Source organism: Cavia porcellus, unplaced genomic scaffold (genome assembly GCF_034190915.1).
Source record: "Cavia porcellus strain 051 isolate PalLab524CR breed Dunkin Hartley unplaced genomic scaffold, mCavPor4.1 scaffold_26, whole genome shotgun sequence".
Classification (NCBI taxonomy): Eukaryota; Metazoa; Chordata; class Mammalia; order Rodentia; family Caviidae; genus Cavia; species Cavia porcellus.
Window position 1 is genome coordinate 14,463,208 of NW_026947509.1, and position 18,737 is coordinate 14,481,944.

General features: G+C 37.6%; 1 protein-coding gene across 7 annotated transcripts in view; it reads left to right on the plus strand.

Moving 5' to 3' along the window:
- Sdccag8 (SHH signaling and ciliogenesis regulator SDCCAG8) overlaps window positions 1-18,737 on the plus strand; it is a 194,380-nt gene that overhangs the window by 103,893 nt on the left and 71,750 nt on the right. For 5 of the 7 annotated variants that reach the window (XM_003474237.5, XM_063237547.1, XM_063237549.1 and 2 more), the window contains 2 exons: window positions 16,150-16,277; window positions 18,414-18,522. The exons of the other annotated variants lie outside the window; for them this stretch is intronic. In XM_003474237.5, coding sequence (XP_003474285.1) covers window positions 16,150-16,277; window positions 18,414-18,522 — 237 coding nt within the window. The remainder of the gene's footprint in view (window positions 1-16,149; window positions 16,278-18,413; window positions 18,523-18,737) is intronic. 7 annotated transcript variants of the gene reach the window in all.

The window sequence follows — 18,737 nt, forward strand, 5'->3', positions numbered from 1 at the left end:
AACTCCGCTGTGATAATACTAAAATTGTGTCGTCAGCTTGCAAAAGAAAAAAAAAATTAAAGTGAAGGTTAGCATTCCATTCAAATTTATCTTGTGATGCCTCAGTTTTGTTCACATATGGGAAGCAAATGCATGCACTGTCGGGTGACATCTGTAATATCCAAGACATTTGCAGTGTTAGAATAGATGCTGTTGGTTGCTTTTGTTGTTTGGAGTCTCTGTTCATTTGGTGAAGTCCAGCAGTTTCAGCAAAAAGAATGTGCTTGAAAATATACATTTGCCTGCCACGATCTGCAGGTTTGTTTCTACTGCTGAGGTTGCCCTGATTTTGGCTGACTTTTAGTGACCTGCCTTGAGGCAGATACCTGCAAGCTCAAGTAGAGTTTACAATAGGAACAGAATATAGTGGGGCAAGGAGAGAAAGAAGACTTTCTTATTTTATCAGACCTGTTAAACTTTCTTCTCTGAAGAGCAGACATTCTTTTTAATATGCTCTGATGACATCATGTTTTGCCACTTATGAGAGCCCTATCCACCCGTATTATCCTTGACGTTTTCTGCCTTGTGTTACCAACAAGGAAATGCTAGTGGAGGATGAGCTATTAAGAAGCGATCACCAACAAAAAAAAATGATGAAAGTGAATAATTATTTTGAGTTTTTGAAAATCTAATTAATTTACCCACAGAACTTTGTGCATAGTTTCATAAATATTAAATACACAGAGTAAATTAAAGGAGTACTATCCTCACATTCCCTGTGTCAGAGCAGCCTGGATCAAATAGACTGCATGTGATTAAACTGCAAGATTTGGGACATTTTGAATTTAGAGATAATGGTTAGGACCTATAGCATGCTTTTGTAGGTAAATATTGTGAAGTGAAATTTGACAGCACTTACGGAGGTTGTTTAGTTGCTGCTATTCATTTATGTATGGAGATCAGCACTTTTGATTTTAAGTTTGGACAAGGTTATATATACAATGTATTGGAGGGGAAAGAGTGATTTTTTTGTAGTAAAAAGAAAATAATCTGTATTTTAAAATATCTCTAAAATATCACACTTATTTTTTCTAGGTACTATTCTTATTAACCTAAAATTTTACTTAAAATTGATTGTAGTATACTTGCATCAATTGCAGTGAACTGATTTTACCATCTCTTCCATGATAGTTATTGAAAACCTTTATGTAATACAGTAATGCCACTAGCATGATGCTGCTGTGTAAGATAACAACATAAAACTAACCTGAACTATGGGATTCAAATGGAAAGAAGAGAAGAGGAGGAAAAAAGAAAACTCAACAAACAAGCCTCACAATTCTATTATCATTTGACATTCACATCGCAAATTAAGTTGCAAACTTTCTTTTTTTTTTTTAAATCTTTTTATCGGTACCGGGGATCGAACTCACGACCACCTGCTTGCAAGGCAGGTGCTTATGCCGCTGACCTAAATCCCCAGTCCAAGTTGCAAACTTTCAATAGATAGTACTATACTAATATCTTTTCAGAAATACATACACTTACTTGTACCCAGCATAGTGTCTTACACAGGGAGAGGGGGAGTCTTAAGGTTTTTTGAATGAAGGGATAACACATTGATTGCTATTAAACAAGTATGCATTCAGTATTTTCTGAGTACATGTTCTCTTCCAGCTGCATTAGGCACTCATTGTTTAAATTTTTAAAATAAAGAGGCCATGATCCTCCTACATCAGTGCTTTACAACCCAGGAGATAAGGTTTATATAGCTACATATGTGTGTTTGTGTGTGTGTAAAATCCAGAAGTCAGTGCATAGGTTTTTAAACTTAACCCTAACTCAAGATTAAATGAATGGATGGATGAAAGTATCCATCTAGTCCAATTCCCATTGTAATGTGAGACTTGAGATGGAGAAACTAAGGGACTTGCCCAGACCCAGTAGTTACCTAGTAACAGACAGCAAGGAGCTCTATGTCAGGTGCTTCTTCTGTTTTCTACATTGTATTTCTTTGGACTCTTTGATAATAAGACTTCCCAAATAAATCCATTGAAATATTTCATTCAAGTCTTTTACAACCCATTTCAGCAAAGGAAAAATATTTTCTTTTTTGGATTTTGGCACACGGTTACTAATTTTTTAGACAAAAAAAAGCAGAGGCGCTTTAACTTAACAAAAAGCAATTACCGAGTGTGTTCCTTGGAATTCTCCTTCTGGAAGTGATTGTAAAGACAGCTCCCCCATACTCCCTGTTCACTCCGTGACATAAACATTACACATATTAACTCAGTTAATGCTGAACACCGCTACCAGGTGGATTCTTCCATAGCCACATCTTACAGATAAGGAAATGAGGGCACACAAGGTTAACACCTTGACCCCTCTTGCAGTGTTGCTGAGTGGTGGAGCTGAGATTCAAGCCTGGATTCAGGCTACAGGCTCCAGTTTTATTCACTATACTCTATTGCCTCTGAAGGTAGATGTTGCAAAAAACAAAACAAAAAAAGAGGTAGAGGTTCTGTGGCTAGTTTCTTTTGGAAAATTATATTATATAGGTTCTTCACCACAGGGCTTCTCAGAGCCTTTAACATGTTAGTGCACTTTGTGAATCTCTCAGAAAAGAATTTAGTTCGCAGTGTTCTCCAAATTTGCATTACTGATGGAGACTTTTCCTTAAATCTCTATCCATCTTCCAGGAATCAGGTTTTTAGGAGTACATTCTAGGAACAAGCAATGTAAATTAATTTGTGGTATGACAACTGAAAATTACATGAGAATTATTTTCATATCTCATTTGGGCATCATACTTTCCCTCGCCCCACTTCACTTTGATTATTATAAAAAAATAAAAAAGCACCCATAGGGTCAGGCATAATAGTGTGCACCTGTAATCCCAGCTACATAGCGGCTAAAGCAGAAGAATTCTAACTTCAAGGCCTGCCTTGGTGACTTAATGAAACCAAATAAAATTTAACAGCTGGATTATATCTTAATGCTTAGAACACTTGCCTGGAATGGGTTCAGTCCCCAGTACTGGAGAAAAAAAGAGAGAAAACAGATAGGTGGGTATCTTTCAATTTAGATTTAGCCAGTCATTTAAAAAGAACTACTGGGTGAGGAAGCATCTTTGACCATTGCCTGAAGAGTAGCTAGCAGTTTCCTGTCTCAGTCACCTATCAATAAGTTCTTCATATCTACCTGTCCCACCATTGCTTTTGTGTGTTCATAGTTCTGAAGATACATTTGACATTTAAATAATAAAGTGCCAGTACTTTAATTGAATTTAGATAACATCCAGAGTATAGTTCTTTAAATCAACTTTCATAGAGGAAGATGTTCAAGCAGATTCTTGTGTGTACAGACCCTTTGAGACAATCTCCTGCCAGGAATCGTTAGCACAGACTCAGAGTACAGGGCCTTTAAATCAGACTCTGCCATAGATTTTACTGTCCTTCAACTCTCAACAAGCCAGTTTTCCTCCCTATTGTGTGCCCCCTTCCTGTACTCTGAAGAAGTTTAGCACTCAGGATTTTCCTGCAGATACACTTAGAGGTATCTATAATAACTTCAAGCAGCTTCCCCTAGCAAGGTTTTCTATAAATCGCTGTTGTAATGGTAATGGTGATTGCAACAGGAATGCTCAAAAGAACTCACTGTGTGCACCTCGCTTTTCTACCTACCCTTCCTTCTGAGCTCCCCAATTATACTTCCAAGAAATTAACTCTGGCAATTTTTATGGAGGTTTGAAACCATCACTAGCTTCTCTGTATTCCTCTAGGTACAGATAATGCTTTGCAAGAAGTGAAAACTAGAAAGGCAACAGATTAACTCAGAAGGCAGTAGAGTAGCTTACTAAACTGGCTGACAGATTAACTACATAGTGAACTTTCCTTAGGAACTTTGAAAGCGTTAGTTTCTTGCTATAAACAAGTAATGATAAGATAATTATTGGAAAGAATTATCCGATTATCCAAAGAAGGAAATCCATTGGGGGAAAAAGTTTGAGGGAATCTATTATTTCCCATTTAAAAATTATAGTAAGGGCTTTGAAATAAGAGATTTTCCAACTGTATGTGTCTTCACTTATTACAAGTCTACAATCTATGTATATAACTGCAAATCTTTCTCTAATTTTCCAGCTTGGGTACTTGCTTTATAATTTAATTTTAAATCTTAATGTGTTTGAGAATTGCTTTAAACCAGATCTGACTTGCCAGAGAGAAAAAATTAAAATGTATCATTTATTGATTGATTGCTTTGCTAAGAATTGAGCCCTCGTGCATCCAAGGCAACCATTCTGCTCCTCAGCCTTATCATTCACATTGTATAATGTGCTAATGACTTGACCTTTAGTTCTCAGCATTCTATCAGAATTTGTTTCCTCTTTCAGATAGTGATGAGTGGATTACTCAAATGTGAAACTTATCAAAGTGTCATTTAAGGTAGCTTTTGTTTTTTATAAAAATTACAAACTTCTCCATCTTTGCAAGGCATTCAACTATGGTGGTTTTGGCAATATATTATTTTTATTTGTGAACCATCAGGATTATAAATGATGCTTCACTCTAAGAAAATAGACAAAGAATTATGCTCTGAACACAAGTAAAATGAAAGCTACAGAATACAGACTACATATATGATTTTAAATTTTCCAATAGCCACATTTTAAAATTAAAAGGAAACAGGTAAAATTTATTTTAATTACAAAATTTATTTAACCCAATACATAGAATATGGTACTATTTCAATATGTGATCAATCTGCCAAATTATTAGACTTGTGTTTGACTCTTTTTTCCCTAAGTCCTCATATTCTGGAGTATGTGTCATACTTACTGCACATGGTTCAGTAAGTGTCCAGTTGCTAGTGTGGCCAGCAACTTCTGTATCAACCATCTTAGCTCTACGTGTTTGTCACTCCACTTTCCTGCAGTTCCCAAGGCCAATGCAGTTGGATTATTAGGAGTAAAAAACCTGAATTCTGAATCATAGGAATAATTTAATAAAACAAGGAAATCATGCCAACATTTTCTTTATTTGGATAGCCATATCAGTACTCACTCTGATTAGTCTTTTCCTGGTGAACCACACTTCAAGAAGGAGAGAGGAAACTGCCATTCACTGGCCATTATTTGAAGAGCAGATGAATAATTTACGTACTGGCATCGTATTTTAAGAAAATCCATGTCTTACTAGCCCATCTTTGACTTGTTAAGAGTTGTTAAAAATAAATTTGAAAAATAAGTAATCAGATGTCTGTCTATGAATTGAATTTAAAACTTCACAAATGGTTAGCTGGCCTTGACATTGGTGGTTGCTTTATATGGAGCATCTCACATAATCCTGAACATATCATTTTATAAATAAAAATACTGAGACTGTGACCAATACGCAGTCACCTAGACAGCACACAGCTGGTACATGGTGAGGTCTGAGCCCAAGAGTGTGTCTAAAGCACAAGCTCACATCCACCACGCAATACCACGTCCACTGTGAATAAACTGGGATGTAAATCCTGACACTTTTCTGAAGCAAATAACTATCCCAAAGCTCTTGTACTATTCTGTGCTGGATTGATAGAATTATCCTAAGGCATCACTTAAGAAGCAAAGCAAGGGGCTGGGGATTTAGTGCAGCGGCATAAGCGCCTGCCTTGCAAGTGTGCAGTTGTGAGTTCGATCCCCAGTACTGATAAAATAAATAAATAAATAAAAATTTAAAAAAAAAAGAAGCAAAGCAAGACAAAACAAAAATAGCAGCAAATCATAGCAAAATAACCAATAGAATACTAAAGGCAGGTCAGTTTTATTTATTTATTTATTTATTTATTTATTTAAGGTTCTTTAGAGGAGCTTCTGGAAACTTTCTTGGCAATAAATATTATTAGGTGCTTTCTGTTTCCAGTCATTGTGTTAGGCACTTAAAGATAGAACAGTAAGCATTGGTCGTTAGAAACTCCCTAAAAGATAATATAGCAAAAGGTAGAGGGACTACCTTATATTAAACTGTGAACTTTAATTATTGAGAGCTTGTTGTATTTGGTGTAGTTTGCTTAACAGAGCAAGGACATAGTTCATATATTTTAGATGTATTTCTACTGTTAAGGGTAAGAATTCAACGGGTCTAATACCTAGAAAATTCCCTCATGTAAATACCTAATTTCCAATCTTTAATGTAAACTAACTACTCCATTATTATACTTGAGAAGTAAGATATCAAAATACATGTAGTAATTGTAATTCTTACTGTTATAGTGCATTTCTCAGTAAATTTGATAGCCACCAAGAAACTGACATATTCCCCACTGAGTAATAGGCTGTATTCATTAATTTCTAAAACATTTCAGTAATAGAAGTTCTCCAGTTAGCTGTACAGTTGGATGAATATAACCATTGATAGATTATAGAAATGCCATTGATCCTACTGATACTTGATTTGCAGTTACTCAGCTCAGAGACTGATAACAAAGAATATGTAGATAAACTGATAATTTCCAGAGAAGAAATACAATAATGGACTAAACTTGGCTTATACAGACTGACCAGAGATGGAAAATATGACTTCATGACAATATAAAGATGCAATGGCAAAATCACGGTCTAATTTGTTTTATGTAATAGGAGATTTGTCTTTAGTTTTTAGTTTGGAGAGTTTGCCACATGGTACTATAAAATAGGCTATGGAGAGTTTTACCAGCTCTCAGGAACTTTGTCCCCGACAGTCACTTACCATGAGGCACCCCCAAGCTACTGAAAATACGCAAGGTTAAATAAAGGCAGTTTCTGCGTAGCGGCTACCTGTGGTATCCACTATGCCTAAAGAAACCATTACACAAATTGCTCTTACTATTGCTGTAGTAATAAGTGCTTTCCCTGCTTCTCATGTTGTCCCTTCTCCATCTGTTCCCCACACTGCCGCCACAGTGATCTTTCTCAAGCATGAGTGTGATCACAACACTCCCCTGCTTAAAACCCTACATTGGCTCCCTATTTCCCTGAGGATGAGGACCTTAAAAATAGCTTCAAGTTCTGGCTCCTGCCTCCATCTCCAGTCTCATCTTTCTTCAATAATCTCCCTCCACCAACTGCTCACTGCTATCCCACAACATACACACTCCAGTCTCCAGTCTGCCAGAATGGCTGCCGTTTTCCAAAGGCACCTGGCTTTCTCTCCTCCCTGGGTCTTTGCACATGCTGTCCACTTCACTTGTCACAATTCTGCTCTCATTCTCGGTGTGGCTCATTACTGCGTACGTTTTAAGCTTCCTAAACATCTACTCACTGTCCCCAGTTAGTCCTCATACCTGTCCTGTCCACTTGTATGATAGCAGGGATTTATTTTGATATTTACCACACTCTCATAATTGCCTTTAAAACAAACAAACTTGTTTATTGCATTTTAGACCGTAAACCCTTTGGGAGGATACGTCCCTGTACTTTTGTGGTTGGCGCAGAGTGGTTGCTTAAGTGTTTGTTGAAGGGTTGAGCATTATACTGTTGGATTCAGCAACCCCCTGGTGGGGCAGTGCCATGGAATGCAAAGCACACCGGACTTGGAGCGAGAAGACAGGCTCTGATTCCAACCCCACTCCTTACTCGCTAGCTGCATGACTTTGAGCAAATCCCTGTACTCCCTAAACTGAGGATGCTTTCTCTGTCAAATGGGGATATCTCCTCCATCTTCCTGCCTCCCAGAATTGTTAGGAGGAAAAGAGAGGTCAGTGCTTCTGAATGTGCCTAGTAAAACAGAAAAGATGGGGATGGTAAGAGTCTGTGGCTGTAACCAAAGAACAGAAACCTAGCTCAGTAGTAAAGTGCTTGCCTGTTGGTGTGTGGCCCTGGGTTCAATTCGTAGCACTCTAAAAAAGGAAGAAAAAGTTGCAAGGAATTGGGAGCTGAGCAGGTGTAATAGAAGCAGGGAGCTAGTCGAGCATACCCTTATTTGCCTAGAAGGTGAATTTTCAAATTATTATGGAGATATCCTGAGAACATTTCAGGAGGGAAAAATATTTAGGAATGTTTTTGTTAAACATTCCCTAGCACTTTCAGGGAAGCGGGGAGGTGGGGTGAGGAGTACCAGGAACCAAACTCACAACCTCACGCTTGCCAGGCAGGCACAGTGCTGCTGAGCTGTTATCCCTGGCCCATTTCCTTTCCCTTACATATATATTTCTTTCAAAGACCTTGACCTTCTTTTAGTCTCTGCTTTTCCCTAGAAGTAACTCATGCTCTGATCTGGTAATTCATATTTTAACACTGCACTTAAAAGTTCTGACATACTTTGAAGTGAAAGAAATAGAAATAATTTATTCTAGGAAATATGAAGGGAATCATTAAGTTTTTCTTTGCACCCTTGAGGGCATAGGGATTATAGAATTGACTTCTCTCTGGTTTCCTTTCCCTGTTCGTTCTCTCCCAGTGTTTCTACATTTGTTCAAATATGAGAATAGAGTCCCAGCTGGTACTAAACAAGCACAGGATTTTTGGTTCTTCTCAAACTGATGTTGTCTACTAATGCTATGATTGGTTTTGTTTTGTTGTGACTGTTAATAAGAAGAAGACCAAATCAAATTCTTGGCCAGATGAGGGATGTTATCACTTTCTCCTTACCTAGTCAGGAGACAGGAGGGTACTTAAACACCTGTGGGGAAGTTTATTGCTTCATGACAGTTATTCACTTATCCACTTGTTTATTCATTTATCGAGTATTTATTAACTACACAATTATATCATGTACTTTTGCTGGTTACTGGAATTAATTAATGGGCCAAACAAAAGTCTCAATTTGCCATGGAATCACTTTCCAAATAGATATACACATCTTTCCTGGGAGCCTGAAATCATCTTGAAACAGAAGATGTGTTAGTGATACCTTTAAGTGTTTTTGCAAAGGTCAGTATATTTCTTTGAAGAGGATATAACTAATTAATGCTGTCATTGTAGGAAGAATTGATCCAGTAGCATATGGGACTAGCCTAGGATTTGGCTGTCAAGATAGATAATATGGGTATTGAATGACTCACACACATATGGATAATTGAAATAAGACTCATTGCATCTTTTTAACCTCTCATTATTCTGCATCTATGATAAGTAAGAGATTAAAGCATAATAATTCACTGCGGACTTTAGGATCTGACAATCCTGTATTTCCTGGCTACACCCTTTAATAGTTAGGAGACTTAAACAAATTGTCTAACTTCTGTAGCCTTAGTTTCCTCATTGTAAGGTGCAAGTTATAAGAGAACCTACCTTATTGGGTTGGTAGGAGAATTTAAAAAAAGTGCATAGAAACAGCTTAGCTTTTTGGTAAAGATTAATATATAGTAGCTTATTAAAATGGTCAGTCTTTTAGGATAGGAACTTTAGTAGTACAAGTTTGCAGTACACAACGTTTACATTCCTCATTGCAGTTAGTAATGTACGTAACACATTTTAACTCCTTTCTCATCCCCTTCCCCTCCCCTTCCCTTCCATCTCTTAATCCCTTTCCCATTTGAGGAAGACGTATCTCCTTACTTCCTATTATCTTTATTTTGTTCTTTATTTATAATTTGGCTTTCTCACAGAAGAGAAACTGGGTAATACTTAAGGTTGTGGCTGATTTATTTCATAACTTAATGTTATGTTCTCAAAGTGTATCCATTTTCCGACAAAGAACTAAAGTTTATCTTTTTTCTGACATAGTAGCACCCCACTGTGTGTAAACACCACATTTTCTTTATCCATTCAGTTTTGATGAATACTTAGGCTACTTTCAAGATTTAGCTATTAATTGTGCTGATGTGAACACACAGGTATGCACGTATCACTGTAACAAAACACTGTATCTTTAGCTCTTTCAGGAAGATACCTAAAAGGAGAATACCTAGGTCAAATGCGATTTCTAGTTGCAGTGTTTTGAAGAATCCCATACATTCCCACCAACAATGTAGGAAAGTTTCTTCCCCATCCCCTGCAGCCTTGCCAGCATTTATTACTATTTGATGTCTTAATGATGGCCATTCTTTCTAGGATAAAATGGAATCTGTGTTGTTTTAATTTACATTTCTCTCATGAATGGCCAGGGCAAATGAAGTGAATAGACAGTTCACAGAAGAAGAAATATAAATGGCCAATAAATACATGGAGACATACTTAACATTGCTGGCCATTACAGGATGGGCTTGTTTGTTGAAAGAACTCCAGGATTAAAGGAATACAGTTACTTCCTAATGGTCACTTAGGTAATAAGGAGGTGGATGCTGTACCCCGGGCCTGTAACTCTGTTAGCTTTTTGTGTTTCCCATTGTCATAACTCCCAGCACACAAACAGAATCAACTGCAGATGGCATGTGTGCATTTGTAAAAAGAAAGAAGGAAAACAAAACTCTTAAGAAAATATTTAATCCTAGTTACTAGGTTTACCTTCTGTAGATTAGCAATTTTGAAACTCTTTCTACTTATTCCAAGTTTGAATAAATGAGTAAAAACATGTTGAAAATAATAAGGGCCAAGTTTCTCACAATTGGGAAAGAAAATTTACCATTATGGAAAGACAAGTTCTGTCTAGATTGTTAGACTGCAATTGGAAATATCAGTATGAATGTATAGCATATATATATTCATATACTATTTTATACTATATTTATATTCATACCCTGACTAGATCATCTCCTCAGGTGACCTAGAACAATGACTTTGTAGTAGCAATGAGCACCACCTAGTGATATACCTTGATTTCTAAATACCATTTCCTCTAAAATGTTCTTTGGGCAAATGCTGATTTCAGCGGTAGTTCAGGTGCAGTGTGTGTTCAGCCTGCAACATTTTGTGTCAGTAGAAAGCCCACGAAGTGCACAAGAATAATGGAGACATGTCACATGAGAGCCAGCTTGAAGGGGATCCCATGGCCCAAATGAGTTCGATTTAAACATAAATAAACTTTAGTGGACTGTAACCCATTAAATAAAATAAGAATCCATAATTCCATGCTGATGTCAGCATATTAAAATTGAAAGAGAAAGGGAGCTATTCCTTCTGGGACAGTGTCAGCTAACATAAATAGAGAAAGAATGAAGGAATAGAAAATTCATCACCGAATGTAAAATTTGATGAGGAATAAGATATTTCTATAATTTAGCATCTTCCAAAAACTTACAGAGGGGGAAACAGTAACTTTACAGTGAAGGGTCCTGGGGGAGCTCACCTAAGCAATGGGGTAGTAGGGCTGGCTCATACCAGTTCACAAAAGCTGCTGGTATGTGTTTCTTCCCAGCTTGATGTTCAGTGGTGTCACTTTGAGTACTTTAAAACAGACCATGGTGGAAATATTTATACTGAAAATTGCTAAGCACCACAGATGACTGCTTCTCTCCCCACCTCTCCTACTAATCATGAAATACTTTCTATACTACTCATGATGTAGATCCACTGATCAAAGCTCATATCACTAGCATTGGGACACGTGGACAGTTTGTTTCTGAAATCACAACAGCAAGAGTTCCTCCCTGTTGCATCTCTCTGTAGGCCTTCGAACATGGTTTCAGCTAGTAAGCATGTTATAAATCTCACAAGTTCTTTTTGTTTGTTTGTCTTTGCAGCATTGGGCATTGAATCCAGAGCCTTGAACATGCCGGGTAAATGATTCAACCCACCCCTTCCCACGAGTTTTCTCACACAAATATGCTACAAGGAGACACTTTTTAACCCAATAGATTGTGTGCCTAATACTGTCACGTCCAACATAAGGAAAAAGGTGACGTAGACATGGCAGATGGGACAGTGCTTTAGTGACCGCCACTCCCAGGACCTGGTGCTCAGACTTGAGGGATTCATCATTTCTGTCCCAGGCTCATTGTGGAACTTGAAGATCATCAGAAACTCTTAGTTCCTCAAACAGGTTATAAAATTTAAAAAAAAAAATTTTTTTTTTGTCTTTTTCCTTTTTATCGGTACTGGGGATCGAACTCACAACTGCCTGCTTGCAAGGCAGGCGCTTATGCCACTGAGCTAAATCCCCAGTCCCAAAAATATTTTTTAAAAAAATCTATTTTACAAGTCATTTAGGCTCTGTGGCATGGACATTTTTCAAATGACAAGATTTAAAATGTTGTGGAAAGTGGAGTGGTAAATATCATTATACCCATTTTTAGGAAATACAGTCAGCTAAAACTATAACTGGAAAAACAGACCTCATGTACCTAATGTGTGCTTGAAACCTAGCCAGTACTTGTCCATGTCTTTTAAGTCTTGAGTTTTTGTCAAAAAACAGTAGTGTGGCCATTGGGTGTATGGATTACAGATGACATGGATACCTTGAAGAATAAAAGTGGATATTCCTGTGCTAGTACATTTGCTTCTTTTTAAAATCAGCGTAAATGTAAATTTAAATACATTAACAGTCACAAACTTTAAGTGTACAGTTACATATATTTTGACAAATGTATACAGTTGTGGAACCATCATACTCATGATACAAACATTTTTATCCGGCAGAAATTCCCCCAGGCCCCTCCCTACCTCCAGGACCTGGCAACACTGATCTTTCTGTCACTCTAATGTTTACTTTTCAAGAACGTTATGCAAATGAAGTCATAAAATATGTCTTTGGTGTCTGGCTCCTTTAAGCTGATTGCTTTTGAGGTTCATCTAGGTGTTGTATGTAGCAGCAGCTGGTTCCTTTTATTGCTAGTATTCCTAGCACTCCTTTGTAAGGCTGTACCACAATCTGTTTATCCATTTAGCGTGTGATGGGCATTTAGTTTTTTCCCAGTTTTGTCATTGTGAATAAATCCTGCAGTCCTGTTTTAATCACTACCAAAAACTTCTTTACCTCCATTCATTTCTTTTGATTTCATTTCGTAAAATAAGTCTATCTACAAGATGCATTAAATAAGATCATTGATATTTTGAGTGAGATTGAAAGAAAGCCAGGTGGAGAAGACTGAATTAGTTTTCCTTTACAAGGTACCCATACCCAGCTAAGATTACCTTTCTGTGCTTTGGTAGTTTTTCCCTCTTTGCTTTCCTATGAAGTCCCACATCCACCTTCTCCTTCCCAGTTTAAACTCACTACAAAGGCAAGAACCATGTCTTGTTTATTTGAATCAGTGCCTAACAGTGTCATAATGGAATCATGATAAATATTTAACAGATTGATATGAATTCTTTACTCCTTCCCCTTGGATACCTAAGTAATTTTTATTACTTCTTCCTCTAGAGCAATGATGGTGAACCTTTTTAGAGATGAGTGCCCAAACTGCAGAACCCACCTATTTATTGCAAAATACCAACACAGCAATTAAACCTACATGCTGGAGTTTTAGTTCAGAAAAAACAACTCATACATTAACATCCCTTGTTGTAAAAGAAAAATAACACACGTGCCATAGGTTCACCACCATTGCTCTAGAGTGTTATAAAATAGGTTTCCCTGAGGAAAAATATTCTTGATTCTACCTTCACATTTAAATTATTCACTGTATAACCTATGAGTGGGTTAAACGCTTTATGAAATTCAGATGCAGGATGTTTGTTGTTTTTTAGCTGTAAAGTGAGGTCTTGATTCGATGAAGCAAACTTGAGATTCCCTTTCATTTCTAACATTATGAGGCTTTATAAAAAGTCAGGAGGAGCCTGGAAGGAGATGAGGCAACAGAGGAAGGAAGAGAAAGGGGAAAGGAAGAAGGAAAACAATAATATGCCTTGTTTTTATGGTCTTTAAATAGAGTTAAAGTGTGAAGGCTGTACAAGGAGTCAAGAAACATGCATTGAGCAGGGGATGGTAGCTCATGCTATAATCCCTGAACTCTGGGGGCTGAGGCAGGAAGATCAATATTTGAGCTCAGTCCTAACACTTTGATGACTTAGCACAATCCAGTCTCAAAATAAAAAAAAGAAAAAACTAGGAATTGCAGCTCTGCAAAGACCCTGGGTACAATTCCCAGTACTGCTAAGAAAAGCAAAATCAAAAAAAAAAAGACAAAAGGCACATTGACGTGTAACTCAGAAGAGTTTTTGTTCTAAAAGTTGATGGCAGGATTGGCAACCCCTCTATATTGGGATACTAAAAGTCCTCGTTTGCAGTGGTAGTCTCAGTGATGACTGTTTTCTTGATATAATTATTAATAATGCCTCCTTTTTCATGCATTCACATATTGATTTTGAACAGTGCATTTTATGCTTATCCAACTACTAGGGAACTCAGAGCCCCAGGGCTCCCCACTTGTCCCCCTGCTCTGACATAGAGTTGACCTGAGCATGGCTACTGAGTGAGGGTACCTGGAGCTTTTTTTCAAGTTGCTTCCTCTAGCAGAAGAGTCTCCAGCTGACAAAGCCACTAACAAGAACTCTCTTCTAAATGTCTGAAGAATGTTTACCTCCTTTGCATAAGAGCAGTTCCTCTAGTTTCACTTAAAGGCCACCCCTGCCCTTTAACGGCAAGGGTGTAAGAACGTCCAGCCATTCAACATCCAGCACTCACCTTCTGTGTGCCAACTGCTGAGCTGGGCTCAAGGCAGAGAGAGACAGAGATAACGAAAGGAAGCAGGCAGGTGAGCCAGTAAACACACGGGATCAACCCTGTCTTGTAGGGCGTGCCCAACACATATTGAGGTCATGGAGTGAAGGAGAGTTAATTCAGGAGATAGAGGCCAGAGAAGGGAAGATTGTGAAGCTAATCTGTAAAGAAATATCATCCGTCATGCAGGGGATTGGATGATGGGCAGGGGGTTTTCCAGGAGAGGAGGAGACATGTGCAATGATCCATAGCCAGAAAATGCGTGGTGTGATAAGGAAGGCAAAAAGTAGCCTTGTCTGCCTATCCATTTGTTGCAATATACTAGTTTGGAAGTAAGTGTGAGACGAGACCTTGGCCCACATCCAGGGGGTGTTGTTAGAGCGACCAGAAGGGACCTCATTTCACATTTAGTGTGGACCCCCGATGATTCCATTTGAGTGAGGTGTGGGTGTATTTTCATTCTAGAATTTTACACTACAACGTTACCACATGCATTGACCAATTTCAATACAGGCTTTCCTTATGTTGTTTTATAATTAGAAACCAGTGAATTGAAGTTCCACAGCGGTACATAGACTGGTAGTGATAGCTTTATGGAATTGTTTATTTTTAGTTTGGCAAAGGCTAGGCAGTAAATATCTCAATTAGTAAACTAAAGCAGCATGGATGAGAAATGCCCACAAGGAGATCAGGAGTTAGAAAAAACTATTTAATTGAAGGAAACCCTCATATTGCTTACTTGAGAATCAATTCGTGTGTGTGTGTGTGTGTGTGTGTGTGTGAGAGAGAGAGAGAGACAGAGAGAGAGAGAGAGAGAAAGAGACGTGTGCATATATTAGTGAGTGGTACAGATGCAGTATCAGTATCCATGGTGCTACCAGCAAGGAGGTCTTTTGCACAGCCAGGGTTCTAATTGCTTAGCAAGTCTTCCCTTAGGAGTCACTGAGATTGGGTAACGACCTAATGAATAGGTCAACATCTTTTTGCAGTAGGATGGGATGTGTTCTGTACTGTAGAAGCTTTTTACTGTGCCTTTTCTTTCAATATGACTCGAGAGATTTTCTTACAAAATGCTGAGGGAAGTTATGCATTTTCATTATGTGTGAAAATATTTAATAAAAATATGCACATTGCACTGCAGAATTTACTGGCCTCTAGATAGTCTTCTGAACTATCTTTGAGATTCCATTTTAAATTCCAGAGAAAAATCTTTAAGTGACCTACAAAGCCTAAATTTTAAGAATGTAAGTTTTACTTACACTAGGAATTAAGTCGTGCTCTTTGTAGAATTCCATGATCTTTAGGAAATAGTGACCATTTTAAAGCAGAAGGATTAATTTAGTAGCACAAAACAGTAAAAAAATTTTACAGAAAAAGAGGGTATGTATGCTTTAAAGTTACAGAATATCACGTTTCACCTGTCTTGATTTTTTAATTTTAGAATTGCATTCTTTACTTCTTTTGGACTCGTGGCATGTATTTCACAGTGTAAGAAAAGTCCTTGGGATTTTTCCCTTCCTGGGGTTGGAGGTTGGATCTGTGCAAAGATTGTTCTTTTCTCATGCTTAACAATTTACGACCTATCAGCTCTCTGTGCTCCACAGGGACGGCGATGGAGGTTTGTGTGTCTGCAGATTACATTTCTGTGTGTCTCCCCTCTGTTTCACAGACTGCAAAAAGATAGCATTCAGCAGAGCTTTAGCAACGAAGCAAAGGCCCAAGCCCTTCAGGCCCAGCAAAGAGAGCAGGAGCTGACACAGAAGATACAGCAAATGGAGGCCCAGCATGACAGAACTGGTAGGTGGTAGGGAAAGATTAGAGCCTGGGCACTCGCTCACAAGCCAGGCCCACGCCTTACTGTGAAATGACATCAGGAACACCTGTAACCTTTGGCTGGCCGAAGGGAGCAGATGCTAACTACACCGGAGATTCCGAATTACATATTAGTTAGCGTTTAAAAGAGAAAATGGAAAGTATTGCCCACTGTCTGTTGATTTCGGAGTGCTGCTCTCACATCTGTTGCACCATCTGGATTATGAGTTTATTTACCTGTGTTCAAGAAACGTAAAGCTGAGAGAGACCACAACAAAGTAGAAAAACAAAGGGCTTGTTTTTGGCTGGGTTTTCAGGCACACATGTTATATAAAGAAAATAGCATCAGAAGCTCTGCGGGAAATGCTCTGAGCTTACAGTTAGAGTCTCCTGAATAGCATTGAACAGTTCCCACAGTACACACATTATAGCTACTCTAAAAGCCTAATGAGTTTGCTTCAGCATCCAAACTGGAGAAAAGCTTTAGCCATTAATCGGTTCTTAATTCACTGTCGCAGCTGGATGTAATTCAGTAGCTCCAAATTGATATGTTCCTTTATTTAATCTTTGCAGCTTCGAACATTTTTAGCATTTGTATGATTTCCCCACCTCCCCCAATCCAATCTAGAGTGATGTTTAATCCTATGCATTCTTCAAGTTCTCACAACTGCTGTTAAAATTCACTAATACAAGGCATTGACCACAGCTGGCAGCTTGGCTAAAAATTGCCATCTTTCATCACATTGGCACGATTCCGCAGACAGAGTTGGCCAGCAACTCTTTACCTTTAATTTGAAAGTAAAATGCACTTTGAAAATAGGCAGTTTGATTTGTTCAGTCAGAGCATTCTGTAGTTCCTTTCACTTCTGAGTTGTGTGTTCACAGACAGTGTTAGTCAAAACAAGACAGTGTCAGTCATTACAATTCCACACCACATACTTCGGGCTGATTGTACTATTAAAACAAAAGTTTAATTGATCCTGTCTCTTCCCAAAAAATGTTGCTTAATTTTAGTGCCTTGATTTATTTTGCTTTGCATGCTATATGCTTCTTTGGTAATCATTAACTAAAATTGAAAAGGCATAAAGGGCCTATTAAACCTTATACTTACAGAGGTGATAGTCGCCATATTTAATGTATAATTGTATTTGGTGACACAGTAAAAAATTATTTCTTACTCCATAGGTGAAAAATCACTAACATGTAATATACTAAATAACCTGTTTACTTATAAAGAAGCAAATGCCATAATGGCTCACAATTCCCTCTAGCTCTTTCAGTAGAGATTTTCTTCTCATAGCATTTGGCCAGAAGAAATGAAAATTCACCAGATTCAGTAGATGTTTTTACACTAAAAACACTAAGATGGAATTACAGGAAAAATTATTGTTTGCCCCCGTGCTAGCAAAATTCTAATGATCAAGAATCTTAGGTAGACTCAGCATTACATAAGTGTTTTTAACTATTAAATCCACCTTATGAACATTTTCATTTATTTTGCTTGCACACACACACACACATACACACACTTACATCACTATCTTAAATTTCCTTGATCAGATCTTCATTGAAGCACATGCTATAGACAAAAAGTTGAAAATTCTAAGGGAAATAGCATATTCCACCTTCATAGTTAGAGAAGTGCATGCAGGATTCCAGCGGGGGAGGTGCTGGTTAACTGCTCCAATGCGAAACATAAAGCAGGATTTGCAGTGTAAAAGAGAATTCCTTGATGGTTTTAGCTTTGAATTATCTGGTTGTAAGATTTTTGACAGTTTATAGTAAAATTGTCAAAATAAAATATAATATCTTGCATATTACAAAAGCATCTATGACTCCACTTGAGGTATTTGACAATTTATGAACATGCTAAACTAAAATGTTGCACCAAGCTGATAGGATCAAAAATGTTGCTGGTGTATAATTTTATTATAAAAATAAACATCTCATAAAATTCTGTGTCTAAAGGACAATAGGTCCTTTAACTTAGGATAGTGAGAGTGTTCTAGTGGCTTCTAGGAAATATGTAGTGATCTAAAGCACTTTACTACTGAGTGTGGAAGCATCCAAAGCTAAAATAATAAACATCTGATGTTGGTGGGGGTTTATTGTTATTCCTAGAAAGTGAACAGTATTCATTGATGACCTCCCAGAACACGTTTTTGATAAAGTTAAAGGAAGAGTGCTGTTCATTAGTCAAGAAAATGGAGCAGATCTCTCAAAAAAGCAGGTAGGTAAAGTCACACAATACTTTCAGACCACTGTTTGATTACTGTTCTTTTTTATCTTAAAAAACAGCATTCCCAGTGTTAAAATCTAATGTTAAAATTAGATAGCTGTTGATATATTTTCTCTGTATGGATATTTTCTTCTTTTTTTTTTTTGAGACATGGTCTCACTATGCAGTTCAGACTGGCCTTGAACTCACTTTGTAGCCTAGGCTGG